The sequence below is a fragment of the Lepidochelys kempii genome, chromosome 5 (genome assembly GCF_965140265.1).
Source record: "Lepidochelys kempii isolate rLepKem1 chromosome 5, rLepKem1.hap2, whole genome shotgun sequence".
NCBI lineage: Eukaryota > Metazoa > Chordata > Testudines > Cheloniidae > Lepidochelys > Lepidochelys kempii.
The window spans coordinates 21,704,611-21,716,730 of NC_133260.1; the positions used below are offsets into that span (position 1 = coordinate 21,704,611).

Below are 12,120 nucleotides of genomic sequence, written 5' to 3' on the forward strand. Positions count from 1 at the left end.
AAATAATGACTAATCTAGAAAGGGTAGATTAGGAACTTCTGTTCTCCCTCTCTTCCATATCTCATAATACAAGAACAAGGGGCATTCAATTGAGTTAAAAGGTAGAAAATTAAAAACTGATATACGAAAATACTTTTTCACACAACACATGACTAATCAGTGGAACTCATTGCCACAGGAACTCATTGAGGCTAAGAATTTAACAAGATTCAAAAACGGACTGGACATTATATGGCTATCAAGAATATCCGGATGATATTGCGGATGATACTAAACTGGGAGGAGTGGTAGATACGCTGGAGAGCAGGGATAGGATAATGAGAGATCTAGAAAAATTGGAGGATTGGGCCAAAAGAAATCTGATGAGGTTCAATAAGGATAAGTGCAGGGTCCTGCACTTAGGACGGAAGAACCCAATGCACAGCTACAGACTAGGGACCGAATGGCTAGACAGCAGTTCTGCGGAAAAGGACCTAGGGGTGACAGTGGACGAGAAGCTGGATATGAGTCAACAGTGTGCCCTTGCTGCCAAGAAGGCCAATGGCATTTTGGGATGTGTAAGTAGGGGCATAGCGAGCAGATCGAGGGACGTAATCGTCCCCCTCTATTCGACATTGGTGAGGCCTCATCTGGAGTACTGTGTCCAGTTTTGGGCCCCACACTACAAGAAGGATGTGGATAAATTGGAAAGAGTCCAGCGAAGGGCAGCAAAAATGATTAGGGGTCTGGAACACATGACTTATGAGGAGAGGCTGAGGGAGCTGGGATTGTTTAGTCTGCAGAAGAGAAGAATGAGGGGGGATTTGATAGCTGCTTTCAACTACCTGAGAGGTGGTTCCAGAGAGGATGGTTCTAGACTATTCTCAGTGGTGGAAGAGGACAGGACAAGAAGTAATGGTCTCAAGTTGCAGTGGGGGAGGTTTAGGTTGGATATTAGGAAAAACTTTTTCACTAAGAGTGTGGTGAAACACTGGAATGCGTTGCCTAGGGAGGTGGTGGAATCTCCTTCCTTAGAAGTTTTTAAGGTCAGGCTTGACAAAGCCCTGGCTGGGATGATTTAATTGGGGATTGGTCCTGCTTTTGAGCAGGGGGTTGGACTAGATGACCTCCTGAGGTCCCTTCCAACCCTGATATTCTATGATTCTATTCTATGATCCAGCATCATAATCAATGGCAACAAATATTTTGGAAGGAATATTAGACCTTGTGCTTCAGGATGAGACCTATGCTGCGGGATAGATTATTCCTCATCTGATTACTGCAGGGTTCTTCCTCTGAAGCATCTGGTTCTGGCCATTGTTTGGGTCAGGACACTGGACTGAATGGACCATGGGTTTGATCCAATATGGTGATTCCTGTGTTCGTCTTTGTCTGACAGTTTTACACTCTTCCTGCATACGTGCTTTCTCTCTTCCCCTCTTACATACATGTGTTCTGCCTCCTCTTCAGGGAAAGTTCTGACTCCCTCTGTACAGTGTAGCAGTGTAGCTGGGGGTAGCTCAGGTGATGGCTTGGGCTAGCTGCACACCTTTGTACCCAGGGGGTCTGGGCAGGCATATACTCACGTGGCTAGCCCGAGTGGCTACTTGCAGTACCCCCCAGTTACACTGCTATTTTTAGCATACTAGCTCAAGCATACCCTCAGGGCACGTCTACACTTAAAAAGCTGCACTGGCACAGCTGCACCACTTCAGTGAAGATGCTACAACACCGTCGGGAGAGCTTCTTCCATGGGCATAGTTAATCCACCTCCACAAGAGGCAGTAGCTATGTCGAGAAGATAAGCTCTCCCATTGGCATAGCGCTGTCTACACAGGGGGGTTAGGTTGGTATAATTGCATCACTCAGAGGTGTGGATTTTTCATACCCCTGAGCAACGTAGTTCTACTGATGTAAGTTTGTAGTGTAGATCCGGCTTTAGTGTCATCTGTCCCTCCACCCTGTGGTGAGACAATAATAATAAACTACCTTCCTGAGTGACATAAATTATGCTGGCATAAGCTTCTGCTACTTGTGGAGGTGGGTTTTTTTATGCTGATGGGAGAGCTCTCCCCCATCGGCATAGAGTGTCATCACCACATCTGCATCACTGCAGCGCTGTACGTATAGACATGGCCTAGGCGAGAGAGACAAGCTTTCGAGCCACACAAAGCTCTTCTTCAGGTCTGGAAGAGGTACTCCCAGCATCTCAGCTAAATGTGAGGTGGAACAGACTGTTTAGTAGTTAGTAGTTGTTGGAATAAGCCATAAATCCAGTGTTTCTGTTGAGTCCATGAATTTAAGCTCCCAGGCTAGTCTTTTGAAAGTGTGGTACAGGTTTCCTTTGAGGATGAGGAGAGAGAGGTATGATATAGAGCGATCGCTCCGTGAAAGGTGTTCACCCAGAGGTGATGGGGTGGTGTTGTCTTTTATCATTTTCCTGTGTGAGTTCATTCACGAGCATAGGGATTGTCTGGTTTCATCCACATAGTTGTTATTGGGGCATTTAGTGCACTGGAGGAGGTGTTGTGACAGACATGTGTCTTGTCCGTGGATCTTGAAAGGTGTGCTGTGGGAGGTGTTGATCATTGTAGCAATGGAGATTTGTCTGCAGATTTTGCATGTGTGGTTCTGGAAGGGTCTGATGCCGCTTTGAGTTGGTGTGTCCTGATCTGTAGGGAGCTTGCTTCTGATGATGATCTTGGAGAGGTTTGGAGGCCTGAAGTGAGAGTTAAGGGAAGATTTCTTTTGGATGACGTCCCCATCGAGTATTGGTTGTAGTTGTTTGATGATACCCGGTATGGGTTCCAGTGGGGAGGGGTGACATCCAGGGGTATGCTGTCAGAGGGGGTTTTATTTCTGTATTGAAGCAGGTTCTCTGGGTGTTTGCGTGGTCCATTTCATGATGGGATCTGCTTCTCTGGTGGAGTGTCCTTGTTTGGCGAAGCCTGTTTTAAATGTATTCAGGTATATATATCCCGCACTTTCTCCTCAGCATATTCTGTGGTATCTGAGTGCCTGACTGTAGATAACAGATTTCTTGGTGTGTTTGGAGTGGTTACTGGATCTATGAAGGTAGATATGGTGATCCGTGGGTTTCTTGTATATAGTTGTCTGTAAGGTTCCATTGCTGAAGCTGATTGTGGTGTCCAGGAAGTTGATGCTTGTGTCGGGATGTTCCAGAGAAAGTTGAATGGATGAGCGGTGGTGGTTGTAGTTGTTGTGGAAAATCTATGAGGGAGTTTAAGCTGTCTGTCCAGAAGATGGAAATATGATCTGTGTATCTCAGGTATCCCATTGGTTTTCTGGTGCTCTTGTCAAGCAATTCTTCTTCAAGGTAGCTAATGAAAAGTTTGGCATATTGGGGAGCCATCCTACTACCCATGCTGTTCCCATGGTTTGAACAAAGTATTTGTTGTTGAATTTAAAATTGTTATGGGTGAGGATGAAATGGATGAGTTTGCTGGTGTGTTTGGGGTGGATATCTGAGGGCTGTCCATTGTCTTGTCGACATTTGAGGCAGGCAGCTTATGCCATCATTGTGAGGTGATGTTGGTGCTTAGGGAAGTGACATCTGTGGTGGTAAGGATGATGTTCTAAGGCAGGTTGTTAATCTTGTGGAGTTTGTGGAGGAAATCATTTGTGTCCTGGAGGAAGCTGATTCTCTGTGTGGTGAGTGGTTTGAGGATGGTTTCTATGAATCCCAATATTTCTTTGTTGGGAATGCTGTGGCCAGATATGATGAGTTTGCCTGGTTCTCTTGTTTGTGTATCTTGGAAAGCATGTAGAAGGCTCCTGAGGTGGTTTCATGGGGGATGAGTTTCTAGAGTTTCTCTTTGAGTTGTTTATGATCAAATCCTTCCCTATCCTTAAGTTCCAGGGTAAATTGTGGTGTGGGGTCGTCTTTGAGTTCTTTATAATAAGTGGTGTCAGAAAGTAGTCAGTTGGCCTTGTTATTGTAGTCATCACGGTTGAGGACTACAATGGCGCCCCCTTTGTCTGCCGGTTTGTTCACTATCTGGTTTCAGGGACTGTATGGCTGACCTCAGCAGTGGAGAGTCTATGGTGGATGTGATGTTTGTTAAGAATTTCACAGTCAGTTTTTTTCATGAAGTTATCATGGTTATGATCAAGAGTTTGGTTTCATCTGCATTGTGGTGTCCAGTCAGATCTCCACCCTCCTAAGCATCTGCCCAGCCTAGCAAGAGGGACATGTACTGATGATTATGATAATGTTTAAGTTTTGGTAACAAGTTAATCTCCCTCTTGCTTCTGATGTAGGTACTGATGCTCTATACCTTTGCAAACACACCAGCTCTTGCAAGTGATTCTGAAACTCTACGTTATTCAATTACAGTAGTTCTATTATGATTTTTCTTTCATCCCCTCTTGAATACTTTCCCTCTTCTGCAGTTTACTCAGTGATTAAAAACCTTCAGAAAAATCTATCCAAGTATTTTATATTTGGCATAAACACAATAGAATACATTAGATAAGTCTCCCTTAGGAGGATCACTTTGATTCAACTGTCTTCATGCATTTTTCATTGTCACTTTCTTGGCAGGACTGACTTTGCAGAGTGTAAAAACTCATTCAGTCACAGCAGTTGCCTTGCAGTAAATTTATATAACATTCTCAACTCTTGTTTTGTTCTAATTTCAGTTAGATCTCACAGTGGATGCTAGTTAAAGCCCAATTGTTGTTTTACTCTACCATGAGTCTGCAGTTGTCATATGTCCATATTGTGACAGTAATCTCTGTTTTACTAAAAAGTAAATTTTTGGAGGTATCTCATCCTAAAATATTTGTCTCTCTCAGCGGGGGGAGACCTCCAAAGCAAATCTGCATTTCCTGGTAATTAGCACAGCACCTGTTTTAAAAAATTAACTTTTTTTCAAAAAAAATTATAGGAGTGAAATATTTATTGATGAATTTACAATTAGTGGATTGAAGCTGTCATAAACAGTCACTATACAATCTAAAATAGGTCTCAAAATATTACATAAGGCAAAATGAATAAATACAGTAATTATTTACCTGCACTGGAATTTGAAGACACCACTGCCATTAGTAACATATTATTTGAGAGGTTTCAGAGTAGCAGCCGTGTTAGTCTGTATTCGCAAAAAGAAAAGGAGTACTTGTGGCACCTTAGAGACTAACAAATTTATTTGAGCATAAGCTTTCGTTAGCTACAGCTCACTGTGTGGTTAATGAATTACTTATAAGGCTAAGTACACTTTTCAATGTATAAAAAACAGCAGCATTTTACTCAGCCTTTGTTCCCTGTGCCTGTTTTGTATTCCGCGTCATTCTGGGCTAGATCCACAAAGGGACTTACACGTTGCAATGCTCAGTGTTGCAACATCTAATTTTTAGGTGCCTTGCCATCCAGTGGAATCCGCAGCCCTCAGTTAGGCACCTAGGCACTCTATATAATGCATGTGAAGCATTTGGGATTCACACAAACCAACATGCTGAGCAGGGAGCCATCTTAGCTGCCCAGCTGAAAATTCCAAGGAGAGGGGTATGTCCTCAATCCTGGCCTTCAAAGGGACTTATCTTTGCTTAAATTTCCTCCTCTGCATGGTGAGGAGAAGAGCTTTAAAATTGGGTCTCCCTTCTCTCAGGTTAGTGCCCTAACCACTGGACTTTAGAATCATTCTCACTCTTTCTGGCCCAGTGCACATTTAATTATTTATACACAGTGGAACAGCTTCAACAAGAGAGACTGAGAGAGCCCCACATCAGGATATCCCATAGTTCAGTGCTTAAGGGAGAAGTGGGAAATCCAAGTTCAAATCCCTTGTCCCTCTCATCCATTTCCCACTTCCACTCCCCCAGCCATTTTGTGTGAGTTTAGGCACGCTCAGAGCATGCCTACCAGATCAGGCCTAGCAGGCAAGATAGGCCAAGGAATGCCTAGTTTGAGGATCCTGCTGTGGCTTACGCATGAGATGGGCACTTGGGTGCCTAGACAGAGGCAGCTACATGCATGCTCACTGGTAGAAACTTAGGTGAGACTTTAATGCTGGAAACTCAGACTCCTGAGGATTTTAGGCACCTACAGAGCAGGGGCAGCAGAGTGCGGGCTTTGAGGACCTCCATGACTGTGAAAAGTTGAACTTAAATGTCTGAAGTGGCAGTTAGGTACCTGAGTCCTTTTGTGAATCTATCCCCATCTGCCTAGCTAAAATATGATTTTATATATCTTTACTTCATGAGCTAGATCTCCTTCTGCCTCACACAAGGTCCTAATATTACAGGACTCTGAACGTGAACATGAGAAAGTGAGCATCATCAATTCCAGTGGAAGTCAATGGGAATGGAGTGCTCTTAGGCCGCACTTAAGCAAGTTAAGCGTGCTTAAGCGCAAGCGTAACTTTGCACATGTGCAGCTGGGGGGAAAAGTTGCAGACTAGGGGTAAGAGGAGGTTTTTAGGTTCAAATGGGGGTAGAATTTGGTGTAGAGAATCTTGTTACTGAGGCTGAAGCACAATCTAGAAAGAACCCAAACTGACAGCTGGTGACACGAGTACAGGGCTCTGTGCTAGGAGATCTGATTCTAGGATGGAGTCCTAAGAAAAGTAATTTACTAGGGGGTTGGGAAAAGGACAAAGCATACAATATATTTTTAATACATTTTAACTTGCCATCGTCTCGTCTCCTTGGACAATTAACTGGTCTAATTTCTGTTGAGAAGTGAACTTACTATAACACAGTGACTGTTAGCATTATACAAAGTACTTGCTAACACTGAAGTGTTATTGAGATAGTTTAAATACATCCTATGATCTGAAAAGCTTATACTTTTTTTTTTTTTTTTGCCAAGGTATGAGGCATATTGTATAACAGTGGGACAGGTTCTGTTTCATTCAATTTGAATTTTATTCTTAATTTTAATTCTTAATCCATCACTTCAGAAACTTTTAAATGTAAGAAAACATTATACCCCAAATCCACAGGAATTTAACGTTTTTTTGTTTAACTTAAATTTTATCATTTTTTCTTCCTAAGCGTGCATGGGAGGTGGTTGACTCCAATGACTCTGTATCTCATCATCAAGAGGAGTTACCACCTCCTCCACTGCCTCCTGGATGGGAAGAAAAAGTGGACAATTTGGGCCGTACTTACTATGTCAACCATAACAACAGGACAACTCAGTGGCACCGACCAAGTTTAATGTAAGTGTCAGAGCAGTTCAATAAATTGGTGGAACATGCAAGATTATCAGTGAGGATGGTGATTCTTTCAAACAAGCATTATTATTATTATTATTATGAATTCACAATAGATATCCCAGGCAGTAGGCTGAACTAATCTTAAAACAAAAGACCTAAAGACCTAAAAATGTTCATACGTTGTTCTTTACAATAACAGATTAGCTGTAAATTTGATGATAATTGTGATAAGCATCTGGGAATATAATCTGGTCTGTGTGTGTGGGTTGTTTGTTTGTTTTTTCATAAACCAACCACTCTAGTTAGATGAGAATTAAAGGCTGAGGTCCTTCACTTGGAGATTAAATTGTACTCATTTAAAAAGTGGTATTCTCTTTTTTAAAAACCTGTGTTGCAGCTAATGAAACACACATCTGGACCATTTTACTATTTTAGACAAATCTGGAATTAATCAATTTTTTTATATGAGGCAATCTCCAAGCACATACAAAATCTTAAACACTTGAATAAGTGTTCATTACTACAGGGACATGGGCACAGGAAAAAATGAGAGTTTTCTGTATATAATAGTCCCAGTTTGAAGCCCGGGGATTCCTTAAACACATAGGACCTGATACAGAATGCACTGAAGTCAACGGATGTCTTTCCAGTGACTGCAGTGGATGCTGGATCAAACCCATAGAGACAGGTTCTACAAGGTGTTAAGTGTCTTCTGTATGTTGCTGAATGCCCTCAACTCTTAAATGGCTTTAGTGGATGTTAAGGGTATTCAGAAGGATTGGGCACATGGTAAAGTGCTTATTACAAATATCATACCCTATCCTGCCTTGGGATCACCTAAATCAGGCCCTTGTACCTAAACAGAATTCCACTGGCTGCAGATTGTAGAAATTAGACCACTTATGTTAACAAACTAGAGGGTAATCTAGTTGAGCCCTCCATATACATGTTATCTCTGTAAAATAGAATTAATGAACAAGTTTAACTGAACAGAATTGGTTGTAATTAGTTTTGCTGCTTCAGGATGTTGGTTTACGTCTTGATGTCTGGTCAAGAAGAGGGATTTTTGGTTTTTTTTGTTTGTTTGTTTTAACCTAGCCCTTCTCTCGCAATTCAGTTTTTATAAAGGCAGACTGACTTCCTCTTTCATTGAGCCTCACTGACAGGGGGTCAGATTTATGTAATTTGTTAATTATATTTACATAGTAACCATACAACCTAGATCTCTGCTCACCATTCCTCTTTATAATTTGTATGCATATGATATTTCTCATGCAACTCCCATTCACAAGTTAAGGTAGGCTCACATTGAAAGGTAAAATCTGACACGTACTAGAGCTGCAAGAGCCTTGGGGACATTTACAGAAGGAAACAATGCAGCCAGCCTTAGGGGTGTTCTCTGGCCTGCCTGGTTAGATAATTTACAGTGGCTGTGTTGAAACTGAAGTTCAGGCAGTCACCTCAAAAGCCCAGCTTACTCAGTAGGATGACATCTCGCCTGACACACATTTGTAGAGATCCTGAAGTAAGGAAGCGCCCTTGTAGGTCACCAATCCGTAGGAATTTTCAAATTATCTTATATCTATAATGTTCAGTTTTCCCCTTATTTATAGATGTCAGTTGAAGCTTAGAGACACTGGCTTCAGTGCTGGTGCATTTGATAGTAAATTATAGATTTTTCTTAATGGTGTTACAACATTTGAATGCAAGGGGACTTATGGTAAGAAGCTGTCAGTGTTTTTAATGTCCTGTCAGCTCTTCTTGAACCTCACATATGAATATCTGTAAATGATTTGGTAGTTGCATTAAATATTGGGGGAACAGAGAGGTCACAAAAGGTATGAGGAGCTATATGGTTATTGGAAAATGCCCTAAACAAAGAGACATATCTCCTTACGAGGGTTTAAGAGCTCTTCAGTTTTATTCATGTGTGGTCTAGGTGTCAAGATACCCATATTAGCTTTGTGCCATTATAGATAAGTTATTTGTACTTTCATGTGTGTATATAAAAAGCTTGCATATTAGGTACATAGATGTATTGTGGAGAAAGTGTGAACAGCAGTACAGTATTCTAACTACATCATACCCATATAATAGTTAACACAAATTGACCAAAAAGGCTATTAGGGACATATTGCAGGTTATTGGGAGGTCTATGCAGACTAGTTAGATTATTTATTTGTTAAGAATGTGCTTACAACAGGAATTATAAAAGAGGAAAGCGAAATCTACAGCATACCTATTGAGTTTAAATGAAGCTAAAACTATTTCACTTTGCTAAGAGATTCTAATATACACCAAGATGTGTAATTTATGTAATCTTCTACTGATGGCAGAGGTCCTTCCATGTTCTTAATTCTATATTTCTTCTTATTACAAAATACGGTAGGCCATGCATAATTGAGTAAGGTAAGATCTCTCCTGACGTCAAACACTTAGATTTATTTTCCTGTTTGACATGTAACTACTCTTCTTCCACATTGGGATAATTATTACAGTAACATCTTGTGAATATTAATTTATATTTATTATCATAATTATGTAAATCTGTGTTGTCTACATTTCTTAAAACCCTACTGTTTGTTCTAGGTTTCCTCTTAGTTAGAGATTTGGATACTAATATTTTTATGCAGACAGTGACTTCTAATTAGAATGTATATTTATTAACAATAACAGTTGTAATAATTAACATGATGTTGTGCCTTTTTATTCTGTATGTTTTACATCACTTTTAAAACCAACTGATATAATGGAGTTTGGAATTCCTGAATGATGGGCTTGTACTCAGTTGTCTTATCACTGTGGACTTGTCAAACAAACATGATTTCATTTTCTGAGTACAAGTTTGGTTGATAAAGATAATGGGGTAGATGTAATATATTGAGGTTTTGTAAGGCATTTGACTTAGTACTGCACAAAAACCTGATAAAAAAAATAGCACAATACAATATCAGTAAAGAATATGTTAAATGGATTAAAAACTGGCTAACTGACAGATCTCAAAAAATAGTTGTCAGTGGGGAATCATCCTCATCAAATGGGGATGTTTCTAATGGAGTTCCATAGGGCTCAGTACTAGGCCTGATGCTATCCAATATTTTCATAAATGATCTTGAAGTAAATGTAAAATCACTGCTGATAAAATTTGCGCATGACACACAGGTTGGCAGAGTGGTAAATAATGACAAGGGCAGAGCAGTCATACAGAGCAATTTGGTAAGCTGGGCCTGTTCAAACAAAATGTGTTTTAATACAGCCAGATGCAAAGTCATACATGTAGAAGCAAGGAATGCAGACCGTTCCTACACAATTGCGGGGGGGCTGGATCCTGGAAAGCAGTGACTCTGAAAAGGATTTAGTGGTCGTAGTGGACAAACAACTGATCAGAAGCTCCCTGTGTAATGCTATGGCAAATAGGGCTAATGTGATCCTGGGATGTATATATAAGGGAATTAGAAGTAGGGAGGTGGTTTTACCTTTGTATACTTCATTGATGAGTTCTGGTGCCCAATTCTGGTGTTCATGTTTTAAAAAGGACACTGCAGAATGGAGAGAGTACAGAAAAGAGCCATAAAAAGGATTGGAGGGCTGGAGAAAATGCCTGAGAGTGAGAGAGTTAGAGCCCAATTTGTTTAGCTTATCAAAAAGATTGATTGACTGACTGCAGCATATAAGGGCCTGCATGGGGAGAAAATATTGGGTCCTAGAGTGCTTTTTAATCTAGAGGAGAAAGGCAAATAACAAGAATGAAGGGCTGGTAGTGAAAGGAAGACCAATTTAAATTGGAAATTTAGGCACAGATTTTTATAATGGGTGATTAATCAGTGCAACAAACTACCAAGGGAAGTGGTAGATTCTTCATCTCTTGATAGCTTCATATCAAGACTGGAAGCCTTTCTGGAAGCTGTGCTTTATAGTGGTCCCTTCTGGCCTTGAATCTATGAAACAGAAGTAGAAAACCTGGTGGCTCATGTGAGTGCTAGTAGGCTGTGTATCGTCTCACTCGCAAGTCATATTTCAAATATAGCCTACTCAGGTAATGAGGAAATGTGGTGATGAGAGTTCTAGGGTCTGGGTTTGTGGCATGTGGCCTGAGAATCACTTGTGCCCCTTGAGGCTGTAAATCATATCTGTTGAAAGTGATGGTTATGAGGAAACTTCTTTTCTTAACACGATCGCCTTTGAAGGCTACAATTTCAAGCTTCAAGGGTCATACGTTGTAGGGGCAAGGTTGCAGAAGATTGGCGAGGAGCTAAGTGGTGGACTGAATACGTGACTGGATGTAAGCGGAGGATGCAGGCAGTTTCAATTAACTTTGTCCGACAGACCCTGCCAAAAGATATTGTAGCATAGCTCAGGATATTTTTGCCTGCAAACAAGTTAGTTTATGTAATAAACATAAATCATACATATAAGAATGTAACCAGCTGTGACCCCATATAACCCCGAGATAAGCGCAGAGAATATAGTGCTGCAGAGGACTCTCCCCCCCACCCCCCGGCAGAGTCCTGCCTGGTCAGCTGTCCCGAACGGCCAGAGTCCCCTGCAGCCACTCCGCACATCCTAGGGGCTCTCCGCGCAAATTGGAGCGTAAGTTCTTCCTTCAGTAAAGTGTAGTTTACTATTCTTAGGCCTGAATGTCCTCCTTTCGCTGGTATCTCCCCCGCCCTTGTGGGCACATAAGTGCAATTCCCCATTACTTCCAACATGCTCCATGCATCAGGCCTGAAGGGGAGAGAGGTGTAGGAACTGGCTGTTGTGAGCCTGTGCCTGCTTGGGATTCCCTTGTGCTAGGGGGATCCCCAAAAGGGGAATTATATGTGGCTTTCACTCCCAACCACTTTGCATTTCCCATTGATGATTCCCCATGAGGGAATCTCTAGCAGGAACAGAGCCAAAATATGTTTTCTTTGTCCCCCTCTCCACAGTCCCTGGTGCAGGGAGCATGTTGGGGGTGGGG

The 12,120-nt window shown here is 41.5% G+C and overlaps 1 protein-coding gene across 12 annotated transcripts in view; it reads left to right on the forward strand.

Moving 5' to 3' along the window:
- NEDD4L (NEDD4 like E3 ubiquitin protein ligase) overlaps positions 1-12,120 on the forward strand; it is a 371,293-nt gene that overhangs the window by 277,661 nt on the left and 81,512 nt on the right. For all 12 annotated transcript variants that reach the window (XM_073343628.1, XM_073343622.1, XM_073343624.1 and 9 more), the window contains one exon: positions 6,997-7,163. In XM_073343628.1, the coding sequence (XP_073199729.1) occupies positions 6,997-7,163 (167 nt within the window). The remainder of the gene's footprint in view (positions 1-6,996; positions 7,164-12,120) is intronic.